The 17,282-nt window shown below is 42.1% G+C and overlaps 3 protein-coding genes across 8 annotated transcripts in view; 2 read left to right on the top strand and 1 right to left on the bottom strand.

Moving 5' to 3' along the window:
* The first annotated feature begins 289 nt into the window (after window positions 1-289).
* arhgap11a (Rho GTPase activating protein 11A) lies at window positions 290-7,513 on the top strand. 3 transcript variants are annotated; one of them, XM_085258357.1, is made up of 12 exons: window positions 290-970; window positions 1,929-1,996; window positions 2,112-2,208; window positions 2,301-2,557; window positions 2,665-2,828; window positions 2,927-3,067; window positions 3,272-3,346; window positions 3,711-3,884; window positions 4,029-4,104; window positions 4,437-4,548; window positions 5,253-5,367; window positions 5,456-7,513. In XM_085258357.1, the coding sequence occupies exons 1-12, from the start codon at window positions 842-844 to the stop codon at window positions 6,937-6,939; spliced, it is 2,892 nt and encodes a 963-aa protein (XP_085114483.1). In that variant the 5' UTR covers window positions 290-841; the 3' UTR covers window positions 6,940-7,513. The 3 variants fall into 3 exon arrangements, with proteins under 3 accessions (XP_085114483.1, XP_085114482.1, XP_085114484.1); XM_085258356.1 differs by having other exon boundaries at window positions 291-970; window positions 3,975-4,104; XM_085258358.1 differs by lacking the exon at window positions 3,272-3,346 and having other exon boundaries at window positions 291-970; window positions 3,975-4,104.
* Window positions 7,514-7,606: 93 nt separating this feature from the next.
* On the top strand, window positions 7,607-11,247 carry grem1b (gremlin 1b). Of its 3 annotated transcripts, XM_085258360.1 has the most exons (4): window positions 7,659-7,679; window positions 7,942-8,038; window positions 8,687-9,323; window positions 9,733-11,246. In XM_085258360.1, exon 4 carries the CDS (start codon window positions 9,734-9,736, stop codon window positions 10,280-10,282), a length of 549 nt encoding a protein of 182 aa, XP_085114486.1. In that variant the 5' UTR covers window positions 7,659-7,679; window positions 7,942-8,038; window positions 8,687-9,323; window position 9,733; the 3' UTR covers window positions 10,283-11,246. The 3 variants fall into 3 exon arrangements, with proteins under 3 accessions (XP_085114487.1, XP_085114485.1, XP_085114486.1); XM_085258361.1 differs by having other exon boundaries at window positions 7,607-8,038; window positions 8,687-8,781; window positions 9,733-11,247; XM_085258359.1 differs by having other exon boundaries at window positions 7,607-8,038.
* A 663-nt stretch (window positions 11,248-11,910) lies between these two features.
* Window positions 11,911-17,282, bottom strand: part of LOC146552645 (formin) — a 48,374-nt gene continuing 43,002 nt past the window's right edge. For both annotated transcript variants that reach the window (XM_085258354.1, XM_085258355.1), the window contains 3 exons: window positions 15,236-15,385; window positions 14,071-14,152; window positions 11,911-13,960 (listed from right to left, as the gene is read on the bottom strand). In XM_085258354.1, the coding sequence (XP_085114480.1) occupies window positions 13,916-13,960; window positions 14,071-14,152; window positions 15,236-15,385 (277 nt within the window). In that variant the 3' untranslated portion in view covers window positions 11,911-13,915. The remainder of the gene's footprint in view (window positions 13,961-14,070; window positions 14,153-15,235; window positions 15,386-17,282) is intronic.

The following is a 17,282-nucleotide window of genomic DNA, read 5'->3' as shown; positions in this document are numbered from 1 at the left end:
AGTAAACATGTTGGTTATTTAAAAGTCAGGTTATATTTAACTTTACTTATTACTAGATATGTTAGACACAGCATAAAAGAGGGACTGTCTGTGTACAGGCACGAAAAAGCGGAAATTTCCTTTTCAAATGGTTGACTCATTTAAACTACATGGCCTACCGGTTGATCGCAGCGTCTGCTTGAGTTTTGCTCTGCCTTAACAGAAACTGCACCGCCCAGCGAGGCTGCTCTGGGTGTTAAAACAAACAAAAAAGCAAGCACGTTATTCAAAAGGATTTCAGCCAATCACAGCGGAGAGAGCAGGGAGCGCTGCTGTTTGAATGCATTGCGGAAACAGTGGGCAACCGATGTGAGGAGCGAACCTTATTACAATGCAGTTAGCTAGCTAACGAGTTAAACTTATTTCATTTATAGAGTTTGTTGTTTTACAGGAGGTAGGCCGTTTTAGACCGCGTGCAACTTAGATGCTGTGTCGGTTATTTCAGAGTAGGGGAAAGTCAATGTGTTAACCTAGCTGGCTAATGTTAGCTAGCTAACTGCATCGCAACGTATGCATGAAGTTAACCTTTAGATAAGTGCTCCATAATGTAACTTTAGTCGAGTTGTCTATTCATTAGGACTAAGTAAGGTTATTCTCCATACAGCTGATCAACGGTTGTGTTGCTACAGAGCTTTATGGACGCTTAATATTCACGCTGAGCATGAGTTATCGTCCGGAGGTCTTGGGAAATTAACAAAGTCAAAGAGGCTGCGGTCAGGCCTGAACTGTTAGAGCTGTGAGTGCGAGTTTGCTGTGGCAGAGATAAGTGATCAGTGCAAAATTTCGAGGTACGTTTGCAAAAATGAGAGTCATGGAGAAAAATGTGATGCGTCTAGTGGCCGTGCAGCACCTCCGCTCAGCGTACGGGATTAAAACAAAGAACTGGAACAAAAACAAAGCGGCCAGCTGCAAGTCAGCAGCCAGCAACTCGGTAAGTTTAAATAAAACGTTTTTACTAATCTTCAACACCACTCGCTTGAATTATTTGCAGCGATTCTGAAATGTAGGACTTCATCATAATCGTTGTGTTGGTGTAGTTAGACGACAAATCAGCAAGTTCACACTATTAACCTTGGGCATTGTGTTGGTTAGACTCTTGAATCAGATTAGCATATTATTGAAAGCTGACGAGTCCCATTTGTTCGCAGACTGTTGTCACCCAAGCACTGAAGGTGTTTTGTTTGGGTCTTGCCGTCATTGTTCACAGCATAGATTTTGTTAGTCTAAAGGCCAGTGTTTTCTTATATAGCTTCATATTTGTGTGGGTTTTAAAATATTTCTTTAATACACACTTTGACATTGTGACGGCACAGATGATTAGATGTAAGTTGCTAAAGTGAATGTCAGTTAATGTGGAAATGAGTGGAAATAACTACTGAAGCCCTCCCTTCTACTTATAAATGGGTTACAGGAGTCACAAGGTTAGTTGCAACACACTTTGACTTTTCAAATGAAGGCTGAACTTCTGCATTTGCACGAATAGTCCCTCTTGTGGATAGAGAATTAATAGAAACAGTCCAACCTTTAGGTCAGAAGGAAGAAGGCAAGTACTAAAGTTCTGCTCTGCTGAAAAAGGCTGGACAGTTTTAAACCAACAAAGTGCCTCTGTGTTGCTCTTAAACTTAGGAATGCTTGGCATCCAGTCAGTCAACTGGTCAAAAGTAATGGCAATTTTGGCAGTGGTTTTGGTCTGTAAGGAAGACCACACTAACTGTATAACCACAGTGTTGCAATGGATGAATATGTGAGTGGCTTGATGCAGCCTATAGATTGTTAGTTTTATTACAGCAGTATAGCTCCGTTTCTGTTCCTCCCCAACTTTCAAGCCTTGTTGTTAAAAGTTGTAAAGCTGAGCAAACATAATGTTTTATTGTTTATTTTTTCCCCAGACAAAGGTTTTTGGTATGTCCCTGGAGAATTTGCCATATTACAATATGGAATGTGGGAGTGTTCCAAGGTAGGTAATAATGCATATTTTAGGCTATTCAAACTTGCAGCTGGCAAGTTGTTTCATGTCCCATCTTGTGCATTTGATACTAATGATTTTTTTGTTTTTGTTTAACTGCCCTTAGTTTTCTGGTTGACGCGTGCATGAGGCTGCTAGCACAGATTGACACAGAGGGCCTGTTCAGAAAATCAGGCTCTGTTGTTCGTCTGAAAGCACTCAGGGTGAGTGATGGCTGAAGCTGACCTCGCTTTCACCGAGTGACCTTGACACTGGGGACTGTCTAACACAACAGAGCTGTGTTTTGTCTGTCCAGGCAAAATTGGATGCGGGTGAAGAGTGCCTATCTACTGCTCTTCCCTGCGATGTGGCGGGTCTGGTGAAGCAGTTTTTCCGTGAGTTACCGGAGCCCGTGCTTCCCACAGAGCTGCAGGAAGCCTTCTTCAAGGCTCAGCAGCTCCCAAATGAGGAGGAGAGGACCTCTGCCACCATGTTGCTGTCTTGTGTTTTGCCAGACAGGAACTTATGTGTGCTGCGTTATTTTTTTGACTTTCTTTACAATGTATCTAAACGGTAAGTTAACGTAAAACCACCTTTTTTCAAATTCTCTTTATGCTATTTATTACATAATACTTTTATATTTAAAGAATTGATATTTTACTTTTACTGCTTTATCACAGGAGTGCAGAGAATAAGATGGATAGCAGTAACTTGTCTGTAATCTTGGCACCCAACCTCCTCCACTCTGGTGATGGCACAGAGAAGATGAACGCCAACACTGAGAAACGCCTCAAACTGCAGGCCGCTGTAGTCCAGTGTTTCATAGAGAATGCTCACAGCTTTGGTATGACCTGAGGCGCTGATCTTAAAAGCATTTCTTCTATATGTCAGGTTTCACTCTTCTGTTTTACCTCTAAATATTTGACTGTCTGTGCATTGAAGGTGTGTTACCAAAGTTTCTTCAAGACAAAGTTCCTGCCATGATGGGCTGTGAGGCAGGGGTTCTGTCTCCTGCTCATGATGAACTAGAAGAGCCGGAGCTGAACTCGGGAATGAAGAGGAAAAGCAGGCGCAGCTTGGGTGGTAAGGCTATATCAGATTTACAGTAATTCTTTGCTTATTGGTACAATATGTGAATATTTGTAGTTTCAGTTCAACTAGAATATGTCACTCAAGACATCAGACAAATGCAAGTGAAAGTAAGCACTGCATTGCAGTGCATGTTATTCAATAATGTTATTTTTAAACTGCTGTAGTCAGTAAATGTGTATTTGGCTCATATTTCAGATGTGGTCAATGGTGCACTGAATAAGATAAAAACTAATAGAACACCCACAAATGTCCCCCACACAGACAGTCTTGGTATGTACCGTGTTGCCTGCCATGTAGCATGATAAAACTGTAGTAATCCATCTGCTATACAAAAGAAACGACAAGCTAAAATTTCCTTAATAAAATAAATCAATCTGGGAACATATTTGATTTCGTGCTTAAATCTTCTTTTGCACTTGGATTAAAGCAGTTTGCATCTACCGTGATAATGAATGAATAATGCACAGGCTTGCTTGATTGGCTTTTCACTCTTCTGCCTTTTTTTTTTTTTTTGATTTTTGATTTTATTTACAAGCTTCTGCCAATATTTCTGAGTCCGTTTGGCATGTTTTCAAATGGAAATGATCAAATCCTGCATGTGTGAAGACATTAATTCTTCTGTGATTTTTGCCAGTCTTTTCTTCTGCAACTCCTGTGATTTCAACACCAGCCTCCAAGCGAAAACTTCCTCTGGAGTCTGGCAGCTCTTTTGGCTTTTCAAACAAGAAACGTAGATCTGTCAAAAAGAACCTTGGGATAGAATTGCTTCCTGATATTTTGTTCAACGGGCCCTCCACACCTGGATCAGGTAGTAAAGAATGTTTAATTACTGGGCATAAACTGCTATGGTATCTCTTGATCTTAATACAGCTTTAATTTTCCTCCTTAAATATTGTAGCCTGCAGTACTTTGGGGATGCTGGATTCTTCCCAAAATGTCCTGTCGTCAGCAGGGAGGTCTAGAAGGCAACCGACCACATCTGCAAGGAAGAAGAGCCGACGACTCAGCAGCAGAAACCTTATCAACAGGTACAGATGTGATCATTCATTTCTCACTTTTGTTGCTTTTTCTATTTAAAATCATGTAAAGTAGAGGCGGGCAATTCATTTTCTAAGTGGCAACATGAGAAACTGGGACTGTTGTGAAGGGCAGCACCAATAAGCTGAACTATGTATTCATTTTCTCTTTGATTATCGGTGTAGCCCTCCACAACAGTCCCAATTTCAAATGTTGCCATTTGGGAAAATGAATTTCCCACCCCTCATCCAAAGGAAGATATACTTGTAAAGCCTTAGCCTTTAATCTAAACTATCCCCAGCTTATCTTGCTAATAATTGTTTTATTTATTTATCCTTTTCAGAGTTGAGTCTGGAAAGGCTGGTTGCTTTTCTCCTAAAACAAGCAAAAAAGAAGCTCCACACAAGTCCCTGCGCTTGCGTTTTAGCCTCGGGGGGAAGAGCAGCAAAGACGCTGTAAGTGTGTTGGCCTGATGGAAATCAACCACTTCTCTGGTTTTCCCATAAACACTGAAAGATTAGTCAAGTGCATTCATGCATAATCTGCAATTAATACATTTGCACATGAGGAGTAATGTGGCATGTATTTGTGCACAGTAGCACTTTTTTTATTGTTGTTTTTAATGTACTAAGTTTACTTAAAGTGACTAACTCTAAAACAAGTAATCCATGCAGGACTTTACAGGTAATCGTAATTGTAATATGATGTAATATTACTGACCAAATTGTGATATTTGCATGGTACCAAACAATAGAATGGTGTTTGTTATGCTTAGATTTCAGTGATTTTACTACACTAAGCACTCAGGTGGACGAATGTTAATAAATGTGTGTGTGTGTATGTATATCTATCTATATCTCTATCTAGATATAGATAGATAGTAACCAGTGTTTGAGTACATTGTGTAGGCTGTTTAAGGCTCTATACTAATGCTTTATAGTCATTTGTGTATTCTTGATTTAATAAAAACTTTAAAAAAAAATCAAATGGATTGTTTCTTCTGAGTGATTTTTATCATCCTCTGAAGAACTAACTGCAAAAGTCATGATATTAACATCTTAATGTTACTTTTTGGGTTTTTTCTGTGGGATCCTTTTTAACAAAATACTACTCTGACATTTCACCCTCTTTCATTTCTCATTTCATGCTGCTCATAAAGGCTTCTGAGTCCATTGGTTTGCGACTTGCCAAACAGGAGAGCACCACCAGTTTCCGTTTCACCAAAGAGACAGAGTTCATTCCATCAGTTCAGCCTGGAAAAACTGAATCCAAGAGTAAGTACCAGACAGCTGAACTTTATGCTTAAAATAAAATATTAAATCTTCTTGTCATGTAATGCATATCAAAAATGTACCTTTCCAGGCTCCAAGTTCATTAGTAAGTCTGAAGACAACTTGCTGACGCCCAGATGTGACTTAAATGCCCACCGAAGCTTGTGGTGTGCGGAGACGCCCGTAAGAGCCCAGGCCTTGAGCGGCGGGTCTTTCACGGATACGCCAATGAACCTGTGCCTTAAAAGCAGCTACATGTCTGAGCCCGCCATCGTCGTGTCCAAGCCCCCAGCAGTAAGCAGCCTTCCCATGAAGTTGTGTTGTGCTTCCAGTGCAGAGAGCCTCGAGAGCGAGAGCTCAATCCCTGAAGCCCAGAGACAAACCGGTCCCACCCTGCTGAAAATCAAGAAGGCCTTCTCAGAGTCTGGAAGTGATCTCCAGGCTGTCATACAGGAGTCCCGCAAAGCCTCAGGAGCAAGTATTTCAAAACCATCCAACATGATCACAGACCCTCCTCCAGAGACTTCAACAGCCAAATCTCTGTCTGTGCCAAGTGAAGCCCCCAGCTTCTGTATGCAGCAGAGCCTTCTGGCTAATGAACAGAACATTACTTTTGGCCAGATTGAAATTGCTGCTTTGTCTCCTTTGCATATTGATAGTGTAGTTCTTGAGGCTGCTGAATCCCACAGCCCAGTCATCCAGGATGAGAAAGGTTCTCTCTGTGCTGCTCCTGCTGGTGGGAATAACAGCTTCACAGTAGGAGCAGGAGAAAGGGAGATGGAGGAGATGAACTGCAGCAAGTTGATTGATGCTCTGGATATCCAAAGTCCTGCTCACTTCAGACTAGGTGTCTCTTCTGGACGGCAGTCAACTCCATACAAACCAGGTCTTGAACTCCGAAATGAGTTTGTTACACCACCTAAAACTGACGCTGTAGTCAGTGTGTTACATGACAAGAGGGAACTTTCTCCAGAGATTGGTACCAAAGTCCAAAAACAACCAACGTTTTCATCACACAGTCAGGAGGCTGAAAGGCGTCGTGTGGCAGACCACATTCAGCACTTCAACAAGCTCACCATTTATTCTCCCACAGGCTCAAAGAGCAATCAGATCAAGTCGCCGCTTAAATTCCACCGCACCCCTGTGCGTCAGACTGTTCGCAGGATTAACTCTCTCATGGGAGAGAGCAGGAAACCTGTTAGAACTGCAGGTACCATCACCAACCAGCGTGGACAAGTAGCAAAGGCTGTGAGTCTAGAGAGTGGCCTTTCCCCTCACCCAAAACTTCAACCTCACCACGGAGAACACGAGGTGCCATCCAGCCACACGTGCCCTTTACAGAAGCCCCCTCCAGTGCCTCCAAAAAAGTCACGCACCAAGTCCTGTGCGCTGGGCGACATGACCAACAAGGTCCAATCAAAGACCCAAGTGGACTGCTCAACCAATGAGCCATCAGGAGCTCAGAAGCCTCTGCAGCAGCTAGCTGGGAAGGACATGAACTATTACAGAGGTTCACCCAGAAACCCTCTCAACCAAGGAAGGCTGCTGTCTGCTACGAAGCCTGTCGATTTATAGTGAATATCCATTTGGCCTCTTCTCTCCTTTAACTATGCAGGTGTCTGCTGAGAGTGATGTTAAACGTCCTAACCTATTCATGTTTTCAGGGTCTTAAATTATTGTCAGCTGTCTAGATGCTGTTTGTGTTATTTTAGGGCCTTATTGGGAGATGTTTGTATGCCTTACATTTGTTTTACTTCAGTAAAACCAATTTAGAAGTTAAGATGTCGACACATATCAGCCTGTAAGATTACGTTTAGTTAGTAGTGTGCAGGCTAAATTGTGTAAAATGTGATTGGTGTGACTGGGATGTTTTGATTGAGTCATTATATTTATGCCCTTTTAATGTTAGGTAGATGTTTGGGGGGGGGGACTTGACTGAAGTGAAAGGGTTTTTATTCCATATTATTATTGTCATGTCTTGAACAGGGGAAGAAAACATGCACCTTTGTTGGATTTTGTGGGGAGGAAAAAAGCAAACAGTGTTCATGAAATCACGTCTATTGCAGGCCATTGTTTTTCAAGTCTTCAGCTATTTTTCTTTTCTTTTTTTGTGCTAACTGCATCAGACGAATAAAGTCAAACAACATGATTTGTTTTGTGGTTGAATAATTTTTGGACTCCGTGCAACCACCAGGGGGAGTGCTACAGCTTCTGCAGACAGCTGCAAAGTGAGATACGGCTGCACTGGGATGTTAGCGCAGGCCTCCAGAATGTGTCAGCTGGAAGTTTAGAGTGTTTACACTAACTTGTTGAAGGTCTATCCAGATTTAAAATATATTACTTGAGAAATATATGACGTTATTTACAACATTTATTTAAACGTAGTTGAGTTTATATAAAGATTTAAAAAACCGGTTACTATTTTTATTTTATTTTTTTGTCCAACATTTTATTTTTTGAGTCAGCAATCTGACTCAAACTGAGAACTAAAGCCCCAGATACTATTAAAAATGTAACATTATGTACTTGACTAACCCGGCATGAAGAAAGCAAATTGACATTGTATCCCTCCTGCAGATTCGGAAGCCTTTCCCGATCGGGTGAGGGTTAAAATCATTCCTGGAGATTTATTCCTCAGCCCATTTGGAAGCTTGCCATCCTTCATGTGTGTGAGGTATGACTGGACCTGGGGCAGAATGCCACGCTTTAATCTCATGTTGCACTGACCGGAGCGCATGGTCTTTTGGGGGGTTGTTGACTCATGACGTTGTCATGACCCCTAAATACGTCAGATTGGGCAATGTAATAAGAGGATGGGTTTATGCTGGGGGGAGGTGGTGCGGCTACTTCTCAGCTTCCTTAAAGTTCCCTTTCACAGGGCTGGAATGGTTAAGAAAACTTTAGGGATGCCAGGTTTTTGACAATAAATAAATAAAAATCCGTCAAGTGGGTCATTTTAGAGTCACGTCAGCAATTTCTAAAACCATTTACTTTTTTAAAAAAAAAATAAATTGAAAAGGCAAACGTTTATGCCTTCAATAATGCCAAACATGAAGGATACAACATCATCTATGAGACTAATCCCAAACTTCCTCTTGAAGATGACTGATTTTAAAAAAAAAAACACACACAAAACAATTGAGCTGATAAAATATGGACTAAGCCGAGATCACGTGACTCGTTTGGGTCATAAATGAACAGGTATTAGTGAAATGATTAAACATATACTCTGGCTTAGGCTACACCACTGCGCTTTTTCTGCGTTTGTACGAAGCAATGTAATTTTTAAAAAAATGCCTTTAATGATTTTTGTTTTTCTCAGGTCTGTGATACATGAAGAGCTACCCTTGTTTCAGGCTGGACGTCTATCACCCTGCTGAATGGATGGAAATGGAGTTCGACTAACTGGTGTCTGAGGTGCTGCATTTTGGCTCATCTTTTAAAGTTTGTCTGTAACTGCATTTGTTTGCTTTAGCAGCTCGAGCTCCGCTTTTCATTTATAGTTGCACATTTACATATAATGCACCGTATTATGGTCGTGTCTTCTTGAAACATGTAAACAAAAACAAACAAACAAAAATCGCACTTTTACTTTTTCCCCCAGTACGCACTCAGCTCCCTCTCCCTCCCTGCCTGCCTTCTTTCACTGTTTCTCGGTTGTCTGTGGGCTAAGGGAAACTGTTGAGGGGGCGGATAGTCTTGATTTTCTCTACATCGTGCTTAGCCAATAACTGCTGTGCACATCTCAGCTGGCAGACATTTAAAAGGGAGACAGTCCGGCGCTGTAGCAATTTGTATTAAACCCCCTGGCCCCTGTCTATGGAGCGCTTAGTCTCCCACCCATCCACAGTCCCACCAGTGCACAGTCGACACCAGTAGGTACCTATCATCTCGAAAGGTGCCGCAGTGAAGCTCGAGGACCAGATCATCGCACTTGTAGCAGCAGTGTTGCATAGCAGGTATTTCTATTTGTTTTTTAAACATCATGATATATAACTTATAGAAATGGTAAAACTGCATGCTTTTCTATCTCATGCTGCGCAAGTGTGGAGCCACTAACGGTTTACAGGACATGTGACATGGTTTATTACTGTTTTTAGATAAATTCGGCAGGAATATTTTGGAGAATGGATAATTATGGGAACATAATTATATTATTCTGTCATTTATTTGGACTGAGGTGACTCAAATGAATGACTGCTTTTAAACGTCAGCCTCCTTTTCATGTTGTTTCAACAAAGAAGAAATGATGGGGAAAAAGTTCCCTCGGTGCGTTTTTACGCAGCGTAAAAACTATGACAGCTGTGCGTAACCCATGCAGAGCCGAAAACTGTGTGAGTGACGAACCATTTTCTTTTTCTCTACAAGGATGGCCAACTCCACGCATATCTTCTACAGTATGGTTTTCATCATTGGGCTGCTCTCCTCTCCGGTGGATTCAAAAAGAAACAGAGGTTCACAAGGCGCCATTCCTCATCCTGACAAAAGCAACCCAAACGAATCGGAGCAGCAACCGCAGACTCCGCAGGCGGGCTCGGGCTCTCGCCAGAGGCCGGGCTCATCCTCACCCGCCGACGAAGTGCTGGAGTCCAGCCAGGAAGCTCTACATGTGACGGAGCGCCAGTATTTGAAACGAGACTGGTGCAAAACACAACCTCTCAAACAGACCATCCACGAGGAGGGCTGCGTCAGCCGCACCATCATCAACCGCTTCTGTTACGGACAGTGCAACTCCTTCTACATCCCCAGGCACATCCGGAGGGAGGAGGGCGCCTTCCAGTCCTGTTCGTTTTGTAAACCGAAGCGTTTTACCACCATGACTTTCACATTGAACTGTCCGGACCAGCAGCCGCCCACCAAGAAGAAGCGCATCCAGCGCGTCAAACAGTGTCGCTGCATATCCATAGACCTGGACTAAAACACAGCGATTATGTGTGTGTGTTTCATGTCTTCTTTTTCTTCTCCTTCTTCTTCTTAGTGGACTTGATAGCTGTCTCACAGCCAAGAAATTGTGCTCGTCTCCATCTGGAGATAAGCACCGCACACGCTGATACTTACGTCTCTCCTGTACAGCACGTGAGCCAATATGGACATGCAACTTAAAACAAAATAATAAAAAAAAAACGTCAAAAGCAACTTGTTACACATCACCAGACTAAAAAAAAGATCACTGCACGGAAACTCTTACTTGGAATGGGCATGCTTTACGCACGGCTTCCTCGCCCCCACAGGACTGCAGAACACCGGTTTTATTTAACTGCTCCAAAACAGTCCTTGTGACTGTTAAACGTCTCCGTCCATCCTGCATTTTACGCATATATGTTTGCTAAACTGGATGTTTCCACTGTGTGGAATTTGATAGGCGAACGACTTTATTTGTAAAAGGAGAAAAATGATTTTATTTCGATATTTCAAGAATCGTTCAAGGTTAACCTAATTGATTTCTGTGAATTTCGAAGTCCATTAGTGAAGTTTTCTTTCTATTTTATTTTTTATTTTTTTTGAAGTTGTGAGCTTAGTCAAATATAGAAACTATGGCTTCTGAAGTTAGTTTAAATGGAAGTGTACAGTGGTGGCTTATACATTACCGAGGTGAAATAGTTGTAAAATGTTAAGCCATTTTTGATGTAACCCATTTGTTTATTCATTTGATTAAATTATCCACGAAAACTAAATAAATGGATGCTGGAATACTGCGAAAATTATCTGCTGTGTTTAAAAAAAAAAACAAAAACAAAAAAGCTGAATCCCTCCATTCACCGTTTCCTGCTCCCCTCCTGCACCGAGCCAGGATCTTACCGAGTTACTCGCATTCAGACCCTGGAATATATTTTAAAGTCCGTTTTGGGAAAAAAGCTGCAAGTCAGCTATTCCAGCGATCTGCTGAAATGATGGGATTCAATTTCACCGCATCTGGTTACAAGGCTCGCAAATCTGTCAGGTTCTTAAGGGAATTCTCAAGTGTAAATGAAAAGATGTTCTACTAAATGAACATATTTATAAATAAGTGGGTGATGGGGGGAAAATTTTAGAACTAGAGGCTTTGTTCTTTAGCCAGTCTACAATAAATACGACTGATGTATTCAGTCACAGTTTGCATTACTTTGGTTCACATAGATGTCAGTTACAGTTGAGGGAGGTCCCAACATTTCATTAAAAAAGGAAAAAAAAAAAAATCATTTGGAAATTTTCTGATTCTTATTTGATCAACAAAGTTTTTTTAATGAATATGTAATAACAGTTTTAAATCTCATTCAAATTATTAAAATACCAACCTCATCCAATTTTACATCCATTAAACCGATGTTATGAGAATTTCCTCCCAATTATTTTATTTCAGGAGATTTCCAGGAACTGGCACAACTTCTGACTCAGTTTATTGAACAGTCTGGCTGAATTATGAATCATCGAATGACTCAGGTTCCTTACATAAATATCATATTTTCACAGCGCGGGCCTAAATCGAGGCGTTGACAGCAGAAAACTGAAAGAAGCCGCATTAACATATCTTTCAAAGTCCACGTCTTCGTCCAAAATAAGCCCCACTTATTCAGCATCCCACAGTTTATTTCTTGAAATTTAAAACAATTCCATAAAATTACAAAGCATTCACATGAGAGCTACTGAAGGTCACATGAACCAACATACATACAGTAGAGGCTACAGCAATTCCTTGGTCAGCATCTGCTCATTTTCTTTATTTTTTATGTTTCTGGTTTTGTTTTTCCAACTCCTCTGGAGTAAAATATAGCAGTTTTAAAGTTTCGACTTATATAGATTTGTATACAAAATAAATGGCACAAGTGAAAGACTTTGGAGGGTAAAAACAAGTAATCGATCGAAGGGGCAGTTTATGGATAGTGTGACGATGAAATCTGAGGTATAACATCTCGCATGGCTCCAGGTGATCATCTTAAATGTTCTCAGTACCCAAAATACAGTCATCATTACTCCAAAATATAAACATTAAACTTTCTGTCTTTATTCTGTGCAAAGCACTCGACTTCCATGAGCACGCTGGAAATCTTTACAACATACATTAAAAAAAAAACAAAAAACCCATGAATCAACTGACCTATCAAGCAACTTCTTAGTCAATTCAGTTACCAATCAAAATATACAAAACAAAGCTGTTTTTTTTTCTTTTTGGGAGGGGGGGGGGCATAAAATAATTATTTTGTTACATAAATACAATTTTCTTTAGTGATACAGGAGCATAGCTACATCTTACATTAGTGAAAATAAAGCATGATTTTATTACACTTTTTCTATTTGTTCAAAAATAAAATAAGATTTCATCATGAAGAAATATAATTTATACATTTTCTAACGGGAAACGTTACTCTTGCATAGGAAAAAGGAGGTGCAAAACAGTGAAAGACAGCTGCAAAAACAACGCATGCGGTCAGCATGGGGGGTAAAACGACGTGCAGCAACATACAGCTAAAGCAAGCAGCTTAAAACTGTGTTGGGACAACGTCATGTACAGCATTCACTGAAGGATTAATAAGTTCTCTTTAAAACTGCAGGTGAGCCCAAAACCTGTTGTGTCATTCAAAACTATTACTATTATTTTTTCTTAGTCCAATTTTGTGTGAGCCGAGGCTCCGGGCCACATTTGTTGCCAGCTTCTGCTCTCCTCTGGCCGTCACCCAGGAGAGGTCAGTCTGGTGCAGTACAGCAAAACCTCACATTCTTACACATAGGCCCCCCCGCCCCTTTTAAACACGCACTCAACTTCTACACGACGTGTCTTCGTCCGCACTTAAAGCCCAGCATAGATAATCTATCATATTTCCCAAAGCTGTACAGTCCCTGCCAGTTCTACTACATGACATATTTACAAGAGTTTTAATGAGCCGTGGTGAATGAAAAGCTACCCGCTACAGCGAAAGACACAGGAAAGTTCTTTCTCCCTGCTCCAAGTGAGAGATCTGTTTTGTCAACAGTGATTTTTTTTCTTTCCCAGCACTTGCAGTAAAGCCATATCTGTTTGTAGGTCGACAACAACGTCTAAGAAACACAGCCCGCGCTGGGGCATCGTTTTAACACATACGCCATCTGATACAGTTTGGAAAAGAAACTGTTTCTCGTGCTTCGGAAGAGGTCCAGAAGGACGTTTGTGGATGTGTCAGCTGGCTCTGCTGTGCATCCCGCTGAACCCTGGAGACCTTTCACAAGCTGGGCACTCAGGGGTCACGCCATGCTGCATGAATGAGGTCAACCCTTTGGCCTTTATGACTCCCCTCGCTGCGGCTGCGGCGGCCAATCGTCTTTGCTAACTGGGGTTGTGCCAAAAAAGCCTCGAAGCGAAGGCGGTGGAGAACAGGGGAAGGGGAGGGGATGTCCAGTGCTGTTAGTGGGGCACAGATACGGTAGTGGGAGTAGTAAAAGTCTGACCATGTTTTATTGTGGGTCCGTACGGTGAACAGAGGGTAGGGTCCAGTGCTGCTGAGGCAGGTGGTAACTGCAGGATGGATGGGCCCCTGCACCCTTCCTGGCGCACCACCGCCGGTCCGTGCTTCTTCTGCTCTGCCACTTATCATTCTGCTCAGCTGGAGGACACGCTGGCTTCCTTCTGTCGCAGCCTCTCCTTCTGTTGGCAAGAACCACAAAAAGATTCAGCGCATCGATTTCAGCTGCGACACAAGAAAGAGCGGCTTTTGGGAAATTCCATTTGGTCTCTGAATACAGATCAGCTCTCACCAGACTGTTGGCATTGATCTTCTTGGTTTCGACTCTCTTCTCTGCTGTGATCTTCTTGATGTTTTCTTGGGCTTCCTTCAACCTATGGAAAGAAGAAAGAGACCAGCAAGGCTCAACATTATCAGACAGTTAAAAGAAGTACACAATGAAACTTCTGCAAATCAATTGGGAACCAAGTGTAACCAGATCAAATACAAAGCCTCTCATCCTTGCACTCTTGTGAATTTGTTTATAAGAGCAAGACATTTAAATATCTTCCTGGGGCACCACAGAGCCATGCAGTGCCCCCCCAGCCACACAAACACACACTCTCTCTGATCCACTCTGGAGTTTGCGGTCAGTGAAAGCCCTTTAAGTGGGAATGAGCAGAGAATGACAGCAGCTTGATGAGATAATGAGGCAACCTTAAAAAAACAAAACACTTGGCTTTTTAATGGGATCACAAACAGTATTTAAAATAAAGTTAAATGTACATAAGCACAATCAGCTGCGAGCAACAAGCGGCACGATTACCTAGTAAACAGGGAAACCATGTGATACTTAATGTGGCATAAAAATGACCACACAGTCTCTCTGGACAGCGAGAGCTCACCGCCTCCTTCGAGCTTAGCATCGCTACGGTGTTTATCAGTTCTCTAATAACACGCAGCCTTTAAACCACCACAGGCCACTGTCCGCTTGCCGGTCCTTTTTCTGGAACCCCCCAGCCCACTACCAATTACGCCTCAGGTCAGAGGAAACATAAATTCAGGCCCCTGTTGCAGGACCAAGGCCTCAGCTACTCCCCCATTCACCTCCTCTTTGATGGCCTCCCTCCTTGCTTTAATTACAACCCGGCATCTGCACATCACCCTTGTACAATTAGTGCTAATTTGACATGATGTCCAGAGGTGTTAAGCACCAATCCAAAGGTGACAGAAACAAAGAAGTCTAATCTGAAATGATTATGTTTTGAGTCTTGCAAAGTTTTACATTCCCTTCCTGACATTAGTTTTTTTTAGAATGATTATTTCTAGCATACTCACAGAAAACAGGGAAAATTCAGTCATTGTTTTTGTTTTGTTTTTAAAGATTGTTGGATTATTCAGTAACCCTAATAACGCCCTTCCTGACTCCTTTCTCCTGATTTCTTCTGAGACTTAACCCAGTAGTGGTACCAGCTCACCTCTCCTTGGAGATGTTCTTGCTTTGTCGTATCCAAGTGTTCTTGAAATCGTTGCAGAATTCGTACCAAAGCATAAAGATGTAACTCGGAGCTACTTCTTTCTCCCCGGACTTTGGCTTAACACCAAAGTAGTTCACCACGTCCTGGAAACTGTAGGGAGGGGTGGAAACACAGCAAAGGCTCAAACAGTGTTGTCTTATCACACATAAATAATCTCAGATTTTGACTGAAAGTATGTTTTTGTGAACTAATCTGGATTTTAAACAACATTAGAAAGTACAAGGCAGTTACGGTATGTAAACCCGTGAAACCAGAGAGAGCGAGAGAGGAAAAGAGTTTAAAATAGTAAAATGTAGAGAGAAAATGATGGATTTAGAGTCAGCAGGAGAGGTGAGAAACAGAGCTGGAAGGAGAGCGTCCACCCTGCTGGGCCACAGGGGAGAGCCAGTAGCGGCGGCTCCATTATCACATTGACCTCCACAGCCTGCATGGGAAGACTGCCAGAAGAGATGAAGACAGCCAAGAACAGGCTCCTATTCCTCCAAACACACCTTCTGTCTCTCTCACAAACACGTACGTTTTCACATATTAGTGAGGACTTTAAATTCACATATGCTTTTCCCAGCCTCCTACCTTAACCACCAGAAATGAATGCCTAACTCTAACCATAACTTAAATGTAACTTCAGCTGTAAAACCATATTTTGAGCCTCAAACATGCCTTCAAATTTGTGAGCTCAGCATTTTGTCCCGACAAGTGACTGTTGGTCCCTACAAGTATAGTGGTCCTAGAAACACATTTAAACAAGTATACACACGACACACACACACACGCGCTACTATGGAACTCACAACCACAAAAACATGTTCACTGGCAGACAAATCAAAGACGGGAATGCACGCATAAAAACACAAAGACAAATCAGAGGAATAAATGTAGTCTGGATTTTTGAGGGTGTTTCTACTCACTGAGCTACAACACTGTTTAAGGCCAGCTCCTCAGCTTAATTCAATTGTAACCAAATCTGAAGTCTTCGCAAGGCTCTCAGCGGCACACACGAGGCAAGAAAAGCAGCCTGCTGCTTCAGATTCCCCCTTCTCTAACCCAAACATGAAAGACATTTTCTGGCCTGTGCCTGTCCAAAAAAGGGGGGTTGATAAAAGGGAGCCATGATTCAAGGGATGCTCTCCTGTCCCACTGACGCCCAAATACGCTCTGACCTCCAGATGCTAGGTGGCTTTTGTGCGACACTAATCTGAGACAAGTTCACTTGGAGTCAAATGGTGCACAATATGGTGACCAGACGGCCAGCTACAAGTTTGGAAAAAAAGAAAGAAAAGTTTTTGCATGAGTCTGCTTCCCATTTCCAAGTGATGCGTCATTTTTGCTGGGATGCACAAAAACAGGAGAGCGCTGTAGATCATCCTGTAATCTAAAGAAGCAGCTAGAAGAAGAAAATGTTCCAAGATGTTTAGATTGACCAAAACAGACGTGCTGTCACAGGCAGCTTTGTTGTCTGCTCTGGCATGACGAACTGGGTCTCTTCTCCACCGGCTCGTCTCTTGACCCTGGGTCATCATGTCAAAAGCGTGCACTTAATCAGAGCAACAAGCTTTTCTTTTTAGCCTCATGAGCAAGCAGAAACAAGCCGATACACAAAGCCTCACTCAAAACAGATGCAAACACTCTCGCACATACCTAGAAAACAAACAAAATCAAGCGGACCTTTGTTCATTTTGCCATCGCAGGCTGATTTCACTTTTGCACATATGACGACATGTCAGTAATCCACGCTATGATGCCATTGCCGTGAGAGGGTTTTACTGCAGCGCCCACAGCTCAGCATTCCTCACTGACAGCTATAAAAAAAGACCCATTACAAAACCATGAACAGACGTGAGAATCAGCAAAGTATTTAGACAGGCAACTCTGCATTCCTATGTTTTGGCAGCAAAAAGATTACAGGCGTAAACCCCCGTGTTGTTGGCTGATTCAGCAGAGGCACAAAGCGGAGGCCATCTTTTCATATGTAATGACGGAGTAGAGT

This window comes from Mchenga conophoros, linkage group LG19, assembly GCF_057382185.1.
Source record: "Mchenga conophoros isolate Kocher_MC1m ecotype Shallow Benthic linkage group LG19, M_conophoros_male_GT1.1, whole genome shotgun sequence".
NCBI classification, from domain to species: Eukaryota; Metazoa; Chordata; class Actinopteri; order Cichliformes; family Cichlidae; genus Mchenga; species Mchenga conophoros.
The sequence above is the reverse complement of the archived record's forward strand: the minus strand, read 5'-3'. Positions and strand labels throughout refer to the sequence as shown.

What these genes read in the sequence shown, in the direction of transcription:
- arhgap11a (XM_085258356.1), top strand. Translation starts at nt 842, where the DNA reads ATGAGAGTCATGGAGAAAAATGTGATGCGTCTAGTGGCCGTGCAGCAC. An exon ending in TTCGTCTGAAAGCACTCAGG is followed by an intron (nt 2,209 to 2,300) that starts GTGAGTGATGGC and finishes TTGTCTGTCCAG; the next exon opens with GCAAAATTGGATGCGGGTGA. An exon ending in AGAGAATGCTCACAGCTTTG is followed by an intron (nt 2,829 to 2,926) that starts GTATGACCTGAG and finishes TGTGCATTGAAG; the next exon opens with GTGTGTTACCAAAGTTTCTT.
- grem1b (XM_085258361.1), top strand. Translation starts at nt 9,734, where the DNA reads ATGGCCAACTCCACGCATATCTTCTACAGTATGGTTTTCATCATTGGG.